The sequence below is a fragment of the Diceros bicornis genome, chromosome 7 (genome assembly GCF_020826845.1).
Source record: "Diceros bicornis minor isolate mBicDic1 chromosome 7, mDicBic1.mat.cur, whole genome shotgun sequence".
NCBI classification, from domain to species: domain Eukaryota; kingdom Metazoa; phylum Chordata; class Mammalia; order Perissodactyla; family Rhinocerotidae; genus Diceros; species Diceros bicornis.
Window position 1 is genome coordinate 11,634,243 of NC_080746.1, and position 18,528 is coordinate 11,652,770.

General features: G+C 37.3%; 2 protein-coding genes across 2 annotated transcripts; one reads left to right on the forward strand and one right to left on the reverse strand.

Annotated features, from left to right (window-relative positions):
* The first annotated feature begins 301 nt into the window (after window positions 1–301).
* On the forward strand, window positions 302–1,237 carry LOC131408310 (olfactory receptor 8B12-like). Its single transcript, XM_058544929.1, has one exon. It carries the CDS (start codon window positions 305–307, stop codon window positions 1,235–1,237), a length of 933 nt encoding a protein of 310 aa, XP_058400912.1. The 5' UTR covers window positions 302–304.
* A 13,063-nt stretch (window positions 1,238–14,300) lies between these two features.
* LOC131408308 (olfactory receptor 8A1-like) lies at window positions 14,301–15,404 on the reverse strand. Its single transcript, XM_058544928.1, is given in 2 exon segments — window positions 14,301–15,350; window positions 15,353–15,404. Coding segments are annotated over 2 exon segments (939 nt in total). The 5' UTR covers window positions 15,402–15,404; the 3' UTR covers window positions 14,301–14,460.
* Window positions 15,405–18,528: the final 3,124 nt, after the last annotated feature.

Below are 18,528 nucleotides of genomic sequence, written 5' to 3' on the forward strand. Positions count from 1 at the left end.
GTCTCAAAGACATCTTTCTTATTTTTGTATCCCTTTCTCTATAAGCAGTAGTTCTCACTCTGAAGGCAAAGTTTAGCCTCAAATTGTTCTCTGGAAGTGCAAGTCATTTGGGCTGTGAAGATAGATCCATAGCAAACAGTAACAACCTTCCCTCCATACCAAAGTTCAAATTTCTCTCTGTGGATTCCATTCTCAAGAAAGCGGGGTGGATCTGGGATGGTGGTGGTGGTGTTCCTTTCTCTCTAAGTTTTTCTCTTTTCTTGTCCCCAGAGACTGCCCAATCCCTACCTGTCTCCAGAGAAGAATGGTAGCTGAGAACTCTTCTTTGACAGAGTTTATCCTTGCAGGCTTAACAGACCAGCCAGGACTCCAGATACCTCTCTACTTCCTGTTTCTAGGTTTCTACATGGTCACCATGGTGGGGAACCTGGGCTTGGTAACTTTGATTGGGTTGAATTCTCACCTGCACACCCCCATGTACTTTTTCCTCTTCAACCTCTCCTTAATAGATTTCTGTTACTCCACCACCATCATCCCCAAAATGCTGAAGAGTTTTGTCTCAAAGCAGAACATTATCTTACATGCAGGGTGTATGACTCAACTCTTTTTCTTCTGTTTCTTTGTCATCTCTGAGTCCTTCGTCCTGTCAGCGATGGCATATGACCGCTATGTTGCCATCTGTAAACCACTGGTGTACATGGTCACCATGTCTCCTGAGGTCTGTCTACTCCTCTTGTTGAGTGTGTATGTGATGGGGTTTTCAGGAGCCATGGCCCATACGGGAAGCATAGCAAGTCTGACCTTCTGTGCCAACAACGTTGTCAATCATTTCATGTGTGACATCCTTCCTCTCCTTGAGCTCTCCTGCAACAGCACTTATGTGAATGAGCTGGTGGTCTTCGTAGTTGTTTCCATTGGCATTGGAATGCCTATTGTCACCATCTTCATCTCTTATGCTTTAATCGTCTCCACCATTCTCAACATTCACTCCACCGAGGGCAGGTCCAAAGCCTTTAGTACGTGTGGCTCCCACATAATTGTGGTCTCTCTTTTCTATGGTTCTGCGGCTTTCATGTATCTCAAACCACCTTCCATTTTGCCCCTTGAACAAGGGAAAGTGTCCTCCCTGTTCTATACCATTGTTGTGCCCATGTTAAATCCATTGATCTATAGTTTGAGGAACAATGATGTCAAAATTGGCTTGAGGAAAATCTTGGGAAGAAAAATATTTTCTTGAGAAAGGAGTGTATTTGAAGAAGGAGATACAATGCTTTGTTTATTATTATGTGTATTTTCAATGAAAGATCCAACTTCCAGCTTTTTTAAATCTCCTGTGCAGAAAAAGAATTTTAAGTCTTTGCGTTTGGGTGAGTGTTTAGTGCAGCTCTATTCTTCTTGCTCCTTGCCCCACCTCTACAATTTCAAGATTTTATTATTTTATGCAAACTACTTCTACAATCATAGATCATTTAATCTTGGATGTGCCTTACAAATAATTTAACTTCCTCATTAAATGTATTTGAGACTTAGAAATATTATATATTTTGGCCAAGGGCACATAACTACCTGGTGCTGAAACTGGGACAGGAACCCAGGCCATTGAATTCCAATCTACTTTTTTTTTTATGTTATGTTTTCTTTCTTCAGTGCTGCCCTTGCAGTTTTCATTTTAAAAGTATGATACTTTATCATGTAAAATCTGATTCTATTCACGATAGTTTAAGGTAACTTCTCAATTAGTAATTTTTGAACATTTCACTTTTTTTCAAGAGAGAGGTGAAAAATTTACTTTAGTTGGTCTTGGCCAAATGAAAAGAGAGGCATGTTAAGATGTGGGGTGTGGGTGGCAAGTATGTAGGTCCCAATAGTAAGTAAACATGGTAATTTCTGAGGTTGTGTGTGGAACCCGAGGACCCAGCCTAGTGAATTAGGACTTCTGTACTTTTAAGGGTTATAAAGATGTTGAGCGGAAAGTCTCATACATTACTTCAAATCTAAGATGGTCAGAATTAAAGCTTTCTTTTAAGGGTTAGTTTGGGTGTTTTAGCTATGATGGAGAAATCCGTGGCTCAGGATAATCACCTAAAGGTCTTAAGTTCTAAAAGAGGAGTACATAATTTAGGGGATCTAGTTAGTTATCAAGGCAGTACCAAGCAGCTGATTATTAAAGGGAGCAATTTCCATCAAAGGGAGCAATTTCCATCAAATTTTAAGGAACTGCAGATTGCACATATCTTTTATGCAGGTATATGTAAGTAAGGGATAATGCACATCAATATTGGTTTATAAATCCACACTGTTGGGTGAGAGAGGTACAGATTATATCAGAACACTTAGATCTCAATCACTTATTAGTAATAAAGAAACGTTCTTTGGAAAAGCACTTATGTGTTAAGTGCTGGGGAGATAGTATGACTTGTGAGCTTTCCTTTGGGAAGGTTCTCTTCTCTGGTAAAGAGGGAAATTTAGATTCTTGGTATGATTTCTGTCTTTTTACATTTCCTAAGATTTGTTTATGACCTATCACAGGTTTTATCCTGGAGAACGCTCTGTGTACACTTGAGAAGAATGTATATTCTGCTGCTCCTGGATGGAATGTTCTGTATATGTCTGTTAGTTCCATTTGGTCTAAAGTGTAATTCAAGTTCAATGTTTCCTTATTGATTTTCTGTCTGGATGATCTATCCATTGTTGAAAGTGGGGTATCAAAATCCCCTACTCTTTTTGTATTATTGTCTATTACTCCCTTCATATCTGTCGGTATTTGATTAATATATTTAGGTGCTCTGATGTTTAGAGCATACACTTTACGATTGTTTTATCCTCTTGGTGAATTGACCCTTTACATTATATAATGACTTTCTTTGTCCCTTGTGACCATTTTTAACTTAACGTCTATTTTATCAGATGTAAGTATAGCTACCTTGCTCTCTTTTGATTTCCACTTGCATGGAGTATCCTTTTACATCCTTTCTCTTTGAGTTTATGTGTGTCCTTAAAGCTGAAGTCAGTCTCTTGTAGGCAGCATACAGCTGGGTTTTGTTTTTTATCCATACAGCCACTATATGCCTTTTGATTGGAAAATTTAATTCATTTACTTTATGAGTAATTATTGACAAGTAAGGACTTACTAATGCTATCTTATTAATTGTTTTCCGGCTATTTTGTACTTCCCTTGTATCTTTTTCCCTCTCTTGCTACCTTCCTTTGTGAATAATTTTCTGTAGTGGTATACTTTTATTTCCTTCTCCTTATCTTTTCTGTATCTATCATAGGTTTTTGCTTTGTGATCACCATGAGGCTTACCTAAACATCTTATAGATAGAATAGTCTACTTGAGCTGATAGTAACTTAACTTCAATTGCACACAAAAACTACACTTTTACTCTCCTCACTTTCATGTTTTTGATGTCACGATTTACCTCTTTTTATATTGTGTATCCATTAACAAATTAATGTTGCTACAGGTACTTTAATACTTTGTTCTTTAATCTTTATACTAGAGTTAAGTGGTTAAGATACCACCATATTGCACTATGAGAATATTATGAATTTGACTACCTACTTACCTTTACAAATACATGTATATTTTAATGTATTTTTATTTTACTAATTTGATTTGTTTTATCAGATTTATCAGATTGAAGAACTCTTTTTAGCATTTCTTGTAAGGCAGGTCTACTGGTGATGAAGTCCCTCAGCCCACGACCATGGCTTCAAATGCAAACCAATGAATCCAGGGCCCATCACCCAAAACCCCCCTTTATCAAGCTCTCAAACTCTTGGATACTATCCACTTCCCCTACTCATCCCAGAGCCATATATAGAAAACTGAGGACAGCCCCTATGCCCCAGAACCAACTGAAATTATTAAAAGTAACCAACCCTAAACCTGCTTACTCTGTCTCACTTGTTCTCTCCTGTGGAAAACACAAGAAAGTTTCTTGTCAAATTTTCCCCTCTCTTTCTGCCTCCTGACCAATCCTGGTGCTTCCCTGTGTGGCCCCCACGGTGTGGCATACTCCCTTCTCTTGAAAACTGTGAATGTGAAAAACTTTAAAAAAAAAACATTATTTTTGTTTAGAGCAGTTTTAGGCTCAAAGCAAAACTGAGCAGAAGGTATGGAGATTTCCCACATATCTTTTGCCTCTCCACATGCATATTCTCCTCCACTAACAACATTCCCCATCAGAGTTGTATGTTTGTTATAATTGATGAACCTACATTAATACATCATTATAACCCAACGTACATAGATTACATTAGGGTTCACTCTTGGTGGTGTACATTCTATGGGATTGGAGAAACGTATAATGACATATACCCACAATTACAATATCATACAGAGTAGTTTCATTGCCCTAAAAATCCTCTGTGCTCTATATATTCATGCCTACCTATTCCCTATCCCCTAGCAACCACTGATCTCTCTGCTATGTCCATAGTTTTGCCTTTTCCAAATTGCCATAGAGTTGGCTTCTTTCCATTGGTATTATGCATTTAAGGTTCCTCTATGTGTTTTCATGCCTTGATTGCTCATTTCTTTTAAGCTCTGAATAATATTCCATTGTCTGGATATACCATACTTTATTTATCCATTCACCAACTGAAGGATATCTTGGTTGCTTCCATGTTTTGGCAACTATGAATACAGCTACTATAAACATCCATGTACAGGTTTTTGTGTAGACATGGGTTTCAGCTCCTTTGAGTAAATACCAAGGAGCACAACTGCTGGATCATATAGTAAGTGTATTTTTAGTTTTGTAAGAAGCTACCAAACTGTCTTCCTAAGCGTCTGTACCATTTTCCATCATCAGCAATGATTAGTAGTTCCTGTTGCTCTACATCCTCCCCAGCATATGGTGCTGTCAGTGTTTTTGATTTTGATCATTCTAATAGATTTGTAGTGTTATCTCATTTTTGTTTTCATTTGCATTTCTCTGATGACAAATGAGGTGGGGCATCTTTTGGTATGCTCATTTGCCATCTGTATATCTCCTTTGGTGAGGTGTCTGTTAAGGTCTTTGACCCATTTTTAAATCAAGATGTTCACTTTTCCATTGTTTAGTTTTAAGAGTTTGCATGTTTTAGATAAGAGTCCTTTATCAGATATGTCTTTTTCAAATATATTCTCACAAACCATCTTTTCAATAGCAGTCATCTCCTGATCTGATGGCTTTGCCATACCTAAATAATAATAAAACCCATATTTTAAAACACCATTCCTAACCCTTACTGTACAAGAACACATTTTGACTTGTCTACTTATCTCAAAGTTCAGACTGAGAAAGGGAAGTCAGGTCCTCTCCTTCTTTCCATTTTGGCCTCTCTTCTCACAAGCCTGATTGTATGAGGATCCACTTATTCCTTCCATGATTGGCACTGGCAATACTTTCACTCTGCAGAAAACCCAGTGGGGGCATCTCCTTGATTTTGCAGCAAATGAAGGCATTAGAGTTTGGATTCAAGTCAGTCTGATCACAAAGCCTATGTAGTTTTTACTGTATGATACTGCTGCAAGATTTGCAATTCTCTGAGAATCAAGTTTTCATTTTAACCTGGAAGCCACCTAGATTTGTGACCATAAATTTCCAGTTATGGTTATAATTTAAGCATTAAAGACAACATGATTTTTTCAGTCAATCTAAATATGTGTTTTCATCTCTGTTCTGTTACTATGTAAACTTGATCTAAGCATTTTTTTCTTTTTTTATCTTTGTCTACTTATTTGTACAATGCAAACTTTACCCATCTCATATGGTTGTGATCAATATAAATTGTATCATATCAGCAATCTTATAGCATAGAGCTGGGGACTCCACAATTTCTCTTTTTTATTTTCCCCTCTGATTTATGTAAGAAAAATATCTCATGTGCTATAATAATATTGTTTGGGTTTACTCATAAGAAAGACACAAAAGGACCCATTTCATAAGTTTCTCAATACTTCAAGGCTGAGGTAGGTAATATTGTTAACAGTGGAGATAATGAGGCTCAGAGATTAAGAACTTTTCAATTTATAGCAAATATAGCAGAAAACTTTATTTAAATATTAATTGATGCCCTTCCTCATTCCGTTTAGATAGCTAGGTTTTGTAATTCCTCTCTTCCTAATCCACCTGTCAGAAAAAGTGAGGTTGACTTTTAAAGAGTTTGAACCAGAGAGATCTGGAATGGGGTAAACAAGCCCTTCAGAATGAAGTGGGTGGCTCTTTACTGCAAAGAGGGGATAAAATTTAGGACTGAGTACTAAATGGTGAGATCTGCAGACTCTTTCACCTGCTGGATTCTAAGAATGTTTGTAATCAGTCTTATGATCATCCTCCTTGACTCCCTGAAATTAGAAGATTTTAGGGCTCTTCTTTGGTGAAACAAAACTGCCTAAAAAAAAAAAAAAACTACAGATACTTTTGGATGTTTGGTCTCTAATAAAGAGGTCCACACGGATCACCCTTTCCCTAAAGCAAAGTGCACTAGTTGGGAAGTCCAGCCTGATTACAATGAGTGTTCAATCAACTTGTTTCTGACTGTCTCTTAAATACATGAGGACAGCCTAGAATCACCAGACATTTGAGGGATGATTGTACATAGAACAAAAATGAGAAAAAATACTTAGGGGAAATAAAATGTTCTGTGGCAGTGTCCCTCTTTGCTCAGTGAAGTGGCCTGTGTCTGCTGTAATGTGAGAAGGCAGAGAGGTGCCATGTTTTTTGTCAGTCAGACTCATCCTGATTACGACGGGCAAGGAGTTACTACAGGATCTGTCCATGTAGGCAGCCTGCTACACACGGATGTTGGAGAAACAGATGCTGGGACAGTAATACAGCATTGAGGCATTTCTGAATTAGAACAGAAGACTGGAAGGAGCTTGGGGAGCAACCATCTTGGAGTCTCTAGATGACACTTCTTTACCTGTTTATCCAATGTCCTGATTTTCTTCATCTGTTCTCTTCCCAAGACTCTGCTTTCTGGGTTGATACCTGCTGGGCTATAATACTACAGAACATACAGGCACCAGCACTGTGCTGTTGCCCGAGGTCAGCAAAATGTTCTGACCTAGTCGTCTTCTTTGGCAGCTCCTTCCTCTCCAAGGCTCCCTTGGACTCCCAGGCTGACCAACAGTGAAGTGTATCTGTTGTTTTTACATTTTGGCACCAGTATGCCTGTAATTTGATGACTCTTTCCTAGGACAGCTGACATTTTTAGGAGGTTTTCTGCCTGGATTTCTGAAACAGAGGATAGTTGGGGGAGGACATTGCAAGAAGGGAGTGGATCTTGACGGAGAGCCTCTGACATTCCATTGTCATCTTCCAGAAAGAGAGGGAAGAGAAGCAACACTTCTCCAGATCTGTGGTTGAAGAAAGAGGCAGTGGGGAGATGATGAACCATCCTTGGGAAGTGTGGTAAGCAAACAGCACAGACAGGGAAGAGAATCAAAAATCCCGAATCCCACATAGCCCATGTTCTCTTTAATAGGGGTTGTGGATTTGCTGAGTTATAATCTAAAACAACAGATATAGATATAGATATAGATATAGATATAGATATAGATATAGATATAGATATAGATATGTACTTACTTATATATACATTTATAATATGTAATACATATATATATTTGTAATACTGTATTTACGTATGTTTGTGTGGCTTGTTGAGAGAAACAAAGTGGAAAGGGAACAAATGTGACCATTATCCAGGATGTATTTATGTGACAGGCATTGTTATGCAATTCACCTAAGTGATGCAATCAATATCTCTGGACGTGGAAATAAAGAGGCAACAAAAGCGAAACAGCAAATGGGACTATATCCAACTTGAAAACGTTTGTGCATCAAGGGACACAATCAATAGAGAAAAAAAGCAAACTACAGAATGAAAGAAAATATTTGCAAATAATATATCTGATAAGGAGTTAATATTCAGAATATATAAAGAACTACGATTCAACAACAAAAAAACACAATTAACCTGATTAAAATATGGGCAAAGGACTTTGCTATAGACAAAATGTTTGGGTTCCCCCAAAACTCATACGTTGAAACTTAATCCTGGAGGTCACGGTATTTGGAGTTGGGCCCTTTGGGTGGTGATTAGATCACGAGGGTAGAGTTCTCATAAATGGGATTACTGCCCTTATTAAAGAGACCCCTGAGAGCTCCCTTGCTCTTTCCACTATGTGAAGTTATAGCAAGAAGACAGTTATCTACGAACCATGAAGCGGGCTCTCACCAGACACTGAATCTGCTAGTGCTCTGATCTTGGATTTCCCAGCCTCTAGAACTGTGTGAAATAAATTTCTGTTGTTTATAACACACCTAATCCATGATATTTTGTCAAAGAAGCTTGAATGGACAATGAGAGACTTGAATAGACATTTCTACAAATATGATATATAAATGGCCAACAAGCACATATAAAGATGCTCAATATTACTAATCATTAGAAAATGCAAGTCAAAACCACAGTGAGATATCACTTCACACACATAAGATGACTATATTACAAAAGAAAACAAAACAGAAAACAAGTGTTGGTGAGGATATGGAAAAATTGCAATGCTTATGCAGCATTGGTGGGTTTGTAAAGTAGTGTAACTGCTATGGAAAACAGTATGGAGGTTCCTCAAAAAATTAAAAATAGAACTACTGCATGATCCAGTATCCTACTTCTACGATAAATCTAAAAGAATTGAAAGCAGGATCTCAAAAAGATATTTGCACACCCATATTCATCCCAGCACTATTCACAGTAGCCAAGAGATGGAAGCAACCCAAATGTCCTACAACAATGAATGAATAAACAAAATATGGTATATAAATACAATGGAATATTATTCATCCTTAAAAAGCAAGGAGATCCTATCACATGCTACAATTGGATGAATCCTCAGGACTTTATGTTAAGCGAAATAAGGCAGTCACAAAATGACAAATACTCTATGGTTCCACTTATGTAAGGTATCTAAAAGTAGTCAAATTCACAGAAACAGAAAGTAGAATGGTGGTTCCCAGGGGCTGCAGGGAGGAAGAAAAGGGTAGTTGTTTTTTAATGGGTATAGAGTTTCAGACTTGTAAGATGAAAAAGTTCCAGAGATCTGTTTCACAATAATGTGACTATACTTAACATTCCTGAACTATACACCTAAAAATAGTTAAGATGGTAAATTTTATGTTATGTGTTACTACAATAAAAAGTAAATAAAATATAAAGCTAATAAAGTGTTAAATAAAATATGTTCCTACCTCTCACCTTGACAAACTATTTTTACAACCCTGGACAGCCAGATTCAAGTTCAGAATCCTGAGACTCTCTAAAGCTCCATGCCAAAAGGTGGTAGCACAGGGATAGCCACCTTGGTTCCCAGGTGCCTGCCCATGGGCCACAGCTTACTCCCTGTAATTCTTACTCCCACTACCCTTACAAAGCGAGGGGCCTACACAGGCACAGGTATGAACACCTCCAGTCCACATGTCCAATTGCCATCCACATCCCTTGCATACAGCTTTTGCTTGACCATCTCTTGGAGTGAACACACCAACAGTGTTGGTCTGCTGTTGGAAGGATAGACCCAGAGCAGAGACTTGTACAGATCCTGGAAGCTGAGTAGTCTTGCTCCAGGCTAAAATCTATGTGTGATCTTTCGGGCTGACTATAGGCAATTAATTAAGAGGGCTTTTCTGGCAGACTTCACAGGGGAAAGATCCAGCTGGCTCTAGGTTTCCATACGGAGAAAAGGAAATACCCAACTCCAGCCCTCTCTAGCCATCCTGTCCAGGCTCAGATGGGTTCAACAGTGATTTCTACCAAATATTTAAGAAAGAAATTATACCAATTGTCTACAATTTCTCTTAGAAGATAGAGGCAGAGGGATTACTTCCTAGCACATTCTATGAGTCCAGCTTTACCCTAATGCTAAAAGCAGACAAAGACAATACAAGAGAAAAATAACAAATCTGCAGACCAATATCTCTCACGAACATACACACAAAAATCCTCAAAATATTAGCAAACAGAATCCAACAATATATAAAAATAATTATACACCATGACTGGGTGGGATTTATCTCAGTTATGCAAGGCTGGTTCAACATTCAAAAGTCAATTAATACTGGGGCTGGCCCAGTGGCGCAGCAGTTAAGTGCGTGCTCCACTTTGCCGGCCTGGGGTTCGCAGGTTAAGATTCCAGGCGCGCACCAATGCACTGCTTGTCAAGCCATGCTGTGGCGGCGTCCCATATAAAGTAGAGGAGGATGGGCATGGATGTTGGCCCAGGGCCATTCTTTCTCAGCAAAAAAGAGGAGGACTAGCATCGGATGTTAGCTCAGGGCTGATCTTCCTCACACACATACACAAAAAGTGAATTAATATAAATCACTGCATAGAGAAGCTGAAGAAGAAAAATCGCATGATTGTATCAATAGATGCAGAAAAAGCATTTGACAAAATCCAACATCCATTCACAATAAAACTCTCAGTAAACTAAGAATAGAGAGGAACTTCCTATATTTGAATAAAGAACTTCTACACAAAACCTACAGCTATCATCCTTACTGGTGACAAACCCGAGGTTTTCCCACTAAGAACAGGAACGAGGGAAGGATGTCCCTCTCGTGACTGTTTTAATATGGCACTGGTAATCCTAGCTAATGCAGCAAGACAAGAAAAGGAAATAAAAGTTCCACAGATTGGGAAGGAAGAAATAAAAATGTTTTTATTCACAGATAGAATTGTCTATGCAGAAATCTGAAACATAAACAAAAAAAAATCTGGAGGTAATAAGTGATTATAGCAAGGTTGAAGGATTAAAGGTTAACATAGAAAAAAGTCAATCGCTTTTGTATATACCAGCAAAGACCAAGCAGAATTTGAAATTAAAAACACAATCCCACTTACATTAGCAGCCCCAAAAATGAAATACTTAAGTATAAATCTAACAAAATATATACAAGATCTAGTATAGGAAGAAAACAACAAAACTCTGATGAAATAAATCATAGAACAACTAAATAAATGAAAGATATTCCATGTTGGCGGACAGGAAAACTCAATATTGTCAAGAAGTCTGTTCTTCTGAACTTGATCTATAGATTCAATGCAATTCTAATCAAAATGCCTGCTGGATATTTTGTGGATATCGACAAACTGATTCTAAAGTTTATATGGAGAGGCAAAAGACTCAGAATAGCCAACACATATTGAAGAAATAGAACTGAACTGAAAGTTGAGAACCGACACTACCCGATATCTTGACTTACTACGAAGCTACAGTAATCGAGACAGTATCGTATTGGTGAAAGAACGGACAAATAGATCAATGGGAGAGAACAGAGATTCCAGAAATAGAGCCACATAAATATAGTCAACTGGTCTTTGACAAAGTGATAAAAAATAATTGAGAAAAGATAGTCTTATCAAAAAATGGCACTAGACACCAACACGCAAAAAAATGAATTAGACACAGAGATTACACTGCTCACAAAAATTAAGTCAAAATGGATAACAGACCTAAATGCAAAATGCAAAACTATAAAACTCCTAGAAGATAACATAGGTAAAAATCTAGATGACCTTGAGTGTAGCAATGACTTTTTAGGGACAACACTAAAAGTACAATTCATGAAAGAAAGAATTGATAAGCTGGACTTCATCAAAATTAAAAATTTCTACTCTGTGGAAAGACACTGTCAAGAGAAGGAAAAGACAGGCCACAGTTTACAAGAAAATATTTGCAAAAGACATATCTGGTGAAGAACTGTTATTTAAAATATAAAAACTCTGGCTGGACCCTTGAGGACATTATGCTAAGTAAGATAAGTCAGACAAAGAAAGACAAATATGGTATGACATCACTTATAGGTGGAATCTAACTAAGCCAAACTGGTAAAAACAGATTAAAATGGTGGTTGCTAGAGGAGGGGCGTGTGTGGAGCTAAGACAGATGTTCTTCAAGAATACAAACTTGCAATGAGTAGCAAATAAGTCCTAGAGATCTGATGCACAGTATAGTGAATATAGACAACAATATGGTTTCATAATCATCAAACTTACTGAGGGACTAGAACTCAATTATTTCACCCACTAAAAGAAACAATAATTACATAACATGATAGAACTGCTAATTATCACTGCAATGGCAATCATATTAAGATATATAAATATATCAAATTAACATTTTACACAGCTAAATTTAGACAATGTTATATGAAAAATATATTTCAATAAAAAAGACAAAAAAGGGAACAATCTGATTAAAAATTCCACCAAAGACCTTAACAGGCACCTCACAAAAGAAAATACACAGATGGCAAATAAGCATATGAAAAGATGGCCCACATTCATTTGTCATCAGGGAAATGCAAATTAGAAAACAATGAGCTACCACTACACACCTATTAGAATGACCAAAATCCAGAACACTGACAACACCATATGCTGGCGAGGATACAGAACAATACAGAGCTTTATTCAAAGCTCATGAGAATGGAAAATGGTACAGCCATTTTGGAAGACAGTTTGGCAATTTCTTACAAAACTAAACCATACAATCCAGCAATTGTGCTCCTTGGTATTTACCCAAAGGAGCTGAAACCTATGCCCACACAAAAACCTGCACATGAATGTTTAGGGCAGCTGTATTCATAATTGCCCAAATGTGGAAGCAACCAAGATATCCTTCAGTTGGTGAATGGATAACTTTGGTACATCCAGACTTGGAAATATTATTCAGCGCTAAAAGAAAATGAGCTATCAAGCCATAAAAAGACGTGGAGGAACCTTAAATGTATATTACTAAGTAAAAGAAGCCAGCTCCATGACAATCTGGAAAAGGAAAAACTATGGTGACAGTAGAGGTCAATGGTTGCCAGGGGTTCTGGGGGAGAGGGTGATGTACAGGTGGAGCACAGAGGATTTTTAGAGCAATGAAACTGCTCTGTGTGACACTGTGATGGTCATATATAGAATGGATACATGTCATTATACATTTGTCCAAACCCATAAAATGACAACACCAAGAGTGAACCCAAATGTAACCTATGGACTTTGGTGATAAGGTTCTGTCAATGTAGGTTTATCAATTGTAACAAATGGACCACTTTCATGGGGGATGTTGTTAATGGAGGCGGCTAGGCATGTTTGGGGGGCAGAGAGTATATGGGAAATCTCTGTACCATCTGCTCAGTTTTGCTGTGCACATAACTACTCTAAGAGATAAAGTCTATAAAAACCAGAAAAAAAAAATACTGTGAGCATTTAGTTTCCTGTATTAAATCCCTTTTTGCTTGAGAAACTTAGAATTATTTACTTTTGCATATCCGAATGATGGATGAAGTACTGTACCTAAAATAAATAAAAATGACAAAAGATGGATACATTGTTATTCCTAAAATAATTATAAATGAAAATTAAAACAATGTCCACAAATCTTTTGCACTTGCATTCTTTAACTTGAATCCCTGATATTGTTTCAATCAAATGGCAGAAGAGATTTTTGTCCCATGCCAATTGCATTGACTGAGTTTGGTTGGCAGGCGATGCAAAATGTCAGTTATTTAGGGGAGAGAAAAGACTATAGAAGTGTTTAATTTCCTTGGCTATCTGGGAGCTGTGGGAAGACAGTGGAAGGAGAGGAACTTATTTTCAGGAAACACTTGAAATTGGAAGATTATAATAATGCTAAGCTCAATACGCTTCATAAAGGGACTGTCAGCCAAAAGATAATGAGTTGTGGGTTTGAATCTCAGTTTTAATTGTTTACCAGCTTTGTGATCCAGAGAAAAGTTACTTAACCTCTCTAAACCAAAGTCTCCTCATCTGAGAAAATGAGATAATTAAGGAAAACACTTAGATTGCCTAGCATTCGTAAATGGTAGATGTGATGATGATGATGATATGATGATGATGATGATGGCAGTAATTAAGAAGGAACCATTCAGATAATATCGGCAGGGATAAGTAGATAGTAACAGTATAATGAGAGAGAGAATAGAGGGCGAAATCTGGGTGAGATAGAAACTATTTGCTACTACTTTGGTGACTTTCAGATTCATCTTCATTTGTTTGTGTACTCCACAGTACAAATTACTATTAGTTTGGGTAATATTTTTTCTATAAAAGATGAAAAGTCAATCAACAGCTCTTTAAACTCATTGCTCAGAGTTCTAAATTTATGTTATATTAAAATCAAGATAGATACATGGTTACCAGAGGGCCAAGGATAAAAAAAAGCAAAAAACAAAAAAGTGATCCCAAACGGAAGAAAACATGAGCTTGAAACCAGCAAAGATTTAAGCAGAGTAAGGCATGAGAGATGTGAGAGGGAGAAAGGGAAGAGGAAAAATGAGTAAATGCACTCAAACAGTCATGTTGAGAAGTGGTTGTTTTCCATTCCTGTGAATGTAAATTTTTAGAGGGCTTCTCCCCTATATTCTATTCCAGTTTTCAACCTGAGAAAGACTAATGACGTTTGCATCCTAATAGTTTTCTCCTCAGTGTTTTCTGCAAAGCAGCCTTTACCTCCTTACTCCTCAAGCTGTAGATTAGGGGGTTCAGCATAGGGATCACTGTGGTGTAGAACACGGAGGCCACATTCTCCTGGGCCAGGGAACTGGCTGTGGAGGGTTTTAAGTACATGAATGAAGCAGATCCATAAAATAATGCCACAGCTGCAAGGTGGGAGCTGCAGGTGCTGAAGGCTTTGGACCTTCCCTCTGTGGTACTGATGTGGAGGATGCTGGAGAGGATGAAGGCATAGGAAACAAAGATTGTTAAGCTGGTGGCTATGATGTTAAATCCACCCAAAAAGAAAGTTGTCATCTCAATATCATATATGCTAAAGCAGGAGAGCTTCATGAGTGGGACAATGTCACAGAAGTAATGACTGATGAGTTTCTCACAATATGACAGTTTAAACATGAGGCCAGTCTCTATTGCTGAGCCAATGATCCCCATAGCATAGACCACAGCCACCAGCAAGGAGCAGATTTGATGAGACATGATGATGTTGTAAAGCAAAGGGCTGCAGATGGCGACATAGCAGTCATAGGCCATTGCTGACAGCATATACCCCTCAGCAATGACAAACACAAGGAAGAAGTAAAGCTGTGACATGCACCCCGCATAGGAGATGACGTTCTTCTCTGACACAAAGTTCACCAGCATTTTAGGAGTAATGACAGAGGAGTAGCAGAGATCCACGAGTGACAGATTGCTGACGAAATAGTACATGGGGGTGTGAAGCTGAGCATTCAGACAAATCAGTGTAAACATGCCCAGGTTCCCTATCGTGGTGACTGAGTAGATCCCAAGAAAGAGAAGGAAGAGGGGGAGCTGGAGCTCTGGCCGATTAATCCCCCGAGAATGAACTCTGTCACTGTGGAGTGATTTTCTGGAGCCATTCCCCTTTGTTTGGGAGCTCTGTGGAGATAAGAGAGAAGAGCCTATGAAACACTATATATGAGTCTTCTGGTGGGGCTAGGTACCAGCATCTGTTTCTGAGTGAGTGATCTTGAACTCTTCCCTGCTTGTTTGTCTCCTTGCTCCTTCTAATCGTTTCTAGGATTCAGACAATTCTGCCAAGGGTTGGAGAACACGAAGGTGAGAAGAAAGTGGCTACCCTGGAGCTTTTACCACCCTCATGCTCCTCAAATACCTTAGAGGTAACTACAAGTGTGTTTTGACGATGGGGTGGGAGTTGAATTTTGCTCTAGAAAGAGAATCTCCCTTGTCATCTAGGCAATCCCAAAATATTACCCATTATAATGAAAAGGTGTGGCTACCTTATCTCAAATCCAGGTACTGTGGGCTGGTAGTTAAAGCCCTACCAACTCCTGAGTGACAAATAAATTTCCACATTTGAGAAATAGATAGCGTTATAGTGTCAATTCCCAAAGTTTAAAAGCATATATATAAAATTTAATAATATACATGCAAATATTTTCCAAATATACAGTTGCTACACAAATGTGAATTTTCATTAGGCATCTGGAATTTGTCCTAATTTTTTGTTGAACCTGTGGTCCTGAGATAGTTATTCTTAGTTCTGGTTACACATAATAATCACCCAGAGAGCATTAAAAAATAATGATCTTAGGTCCCTACCTATAGTAATTCTGATTTATTGATCTGTGACATTTTCTGGGCATTGAGCTCTATGTTTCTAGGCAGGTAGCAAAATTCAGCTAAAGAAAGTAAAGATTTTGTTTTTTAAAGTTTTGTGTTTATTGGAACCAGAATAATTCTGTAAATTGAAAAACTGGCATGGAATACAGTTTATCCTCAGTAAAATAAAGCTACTGAGGAACAGTTTGAGACTGACTGCTCTCCACTGTGCTGAGAGGACTCAGGAAAAGGTCAGGTTGAATCAGGACTAAGAGTTAGTGGAAGCAGAAATAGAATATAATGCAAACTACAGATCCAGAGCAAAGCAATTTGAGTGGGAAACGGACATTTTTCCCTTGTCCCTTTTTTTGCATACCCTTAAATCCTAGTGTCCTTAGTAGTCAATCTATCTTTGGCCACTTTCTCTCCTCACACCATATATATCTTCTAGAATAATCAGACTGTCTTATTTTTTCACCATTTTTCTCTTTCTATGCTGTTGATTTCCAAATTAGTAGTTATTGTTCGTCTGCTTTTAGAATCAAGCTGTGATCAATGCAGAGAAAATTTTTAGCTGATGGTACTTATATGTAGATGCCCAAGAGACTCCCTGGAAGGAATCTTGGTATATCTAAGTCAAAATGGCAGTTTAAAGTTGGTCTTCAGAAGCAACTCCTGTCATTGGACGTTGCATCTTCTTGTGATGATTTTTCTTAATTTCTCCTTTCTACCTAATGAGAAAAGAATACAAGAAAACACAATTTATGAGAGCAGACGGTATTTTTCTTCTGATAAGTTGCTTGCTAAAAGTAATTTGGTAGATTCTGGTGGGTAATTATCAAGTGGTAAATGTAAGCCACTAGATTTGCCTGACACTGGCTAAAGTTTCCTAAGTTTCAAACAAGACTGACTAATAAAAGAAATGACCATAAAACTGCTCTAATCATTAGTTTTTATGATTTCAGCTTATGGATGAGCAAGAAAAGTTCCATGTGAGTGAAAAAGATGTTTTGGGTTTTTTTTAAATCCAAAGGATTTCACAACACAGTCATTCAGAATAGTTAAAAGTTAGTGAGTGGACTTCTATTTTCACTCATAAAGGATGAACTTCTACTGGAATTGAATTTGCACCATAAACAATTAGAAAAACAGACAAGGTATATGAAACATTTTCCAGACATTTGACAAGAGACAGCACCAAACTGATTCCTGAGAGGAGGGAAATAAACAACATGAGTCCAGTGATTGTACCAGCTTACCTGCCTGTAGGAATTTTCCACACTACACTTCAGGTGAGCAAATTCAGAAAGGATAAATATTGTAAAACCTAGAACAACTAAATAAGAATTAAAAAAAGAGATATAGATAATAAGACAATAATGGAGATAAAATATAATCATCAAAAATACTAAATTAATCCAATAGAAAGAAAGAAAAAGAAAAAGTGAAATAAACAACAGTTGGAAGAAGTAGAAAACCTATAGCAAGATGGTTGATTTAAACTCAACCATATTGATGATTGAATTAAGTGCAAATGGTTTAAATATTCCAATTAAAATGCAGAGACTGTAAGACTGAATGCATGTATTACCCAACTATACGCTTTTCCAAGAAATCTACTTTAAATATAAAGACACAAGTAGCTAAAACTGTAAGGATGGAAAAACATATGCCATGCAATCAATCAAAAGAAAGCTGGAGTGATCATATCAGCATTTAGCAAAGTAGACTTCAAAGGAAGAAATATTACTAGAAATAAGGAGAGACATTTCATAATGATAAAGGAGTCAATTCATCAAGGTGACATAATACTACTAAATGAGTTCACCTATTAATAGAGTTTCAAAAGACCAGAACCACAACTGACAGAACTGAAAAGTGAAACAGACAAATCCACCATTAGTTGGAGATTGCAATACTCCTCTTTCATTAATTAATAGAATTAGCAGAAAAATTAGTAAAGACATAGAAAATATCTAAAAATCAATGTTTTTAGAACACTCCACCCAGAAGCAGCAGAATACACAATTTTTCAGGTTTACATGGAACATTTTTCATGATAAAATCTATTCTGGGCAATAAAACAAACCACTACACATTTAAAAAGCTGAAGTCATGTAGAGTATATGTACCCTTACCACGACAGATACAAACTATAAATAAATTATGGAGAGAGACCTGGAAAATCTTCAAGTATTTGAAAATTAAACAGTATACTTTTAAATAACACATGGGTCACGAAGAAGTCACAAATTAAGTTAGAAAATAACATTTTGAACTGAAAGAACGTGAAGATACATCAATCAAAATTTTTGGAATATAGCTAAAGCAATGATAATTGGGAAACTTGTCATTAAATGATTATTTTAGATCAGAAGGAAATCCTAAAATCATTAATCTAGGCTTTTACCTCAATAAACTACA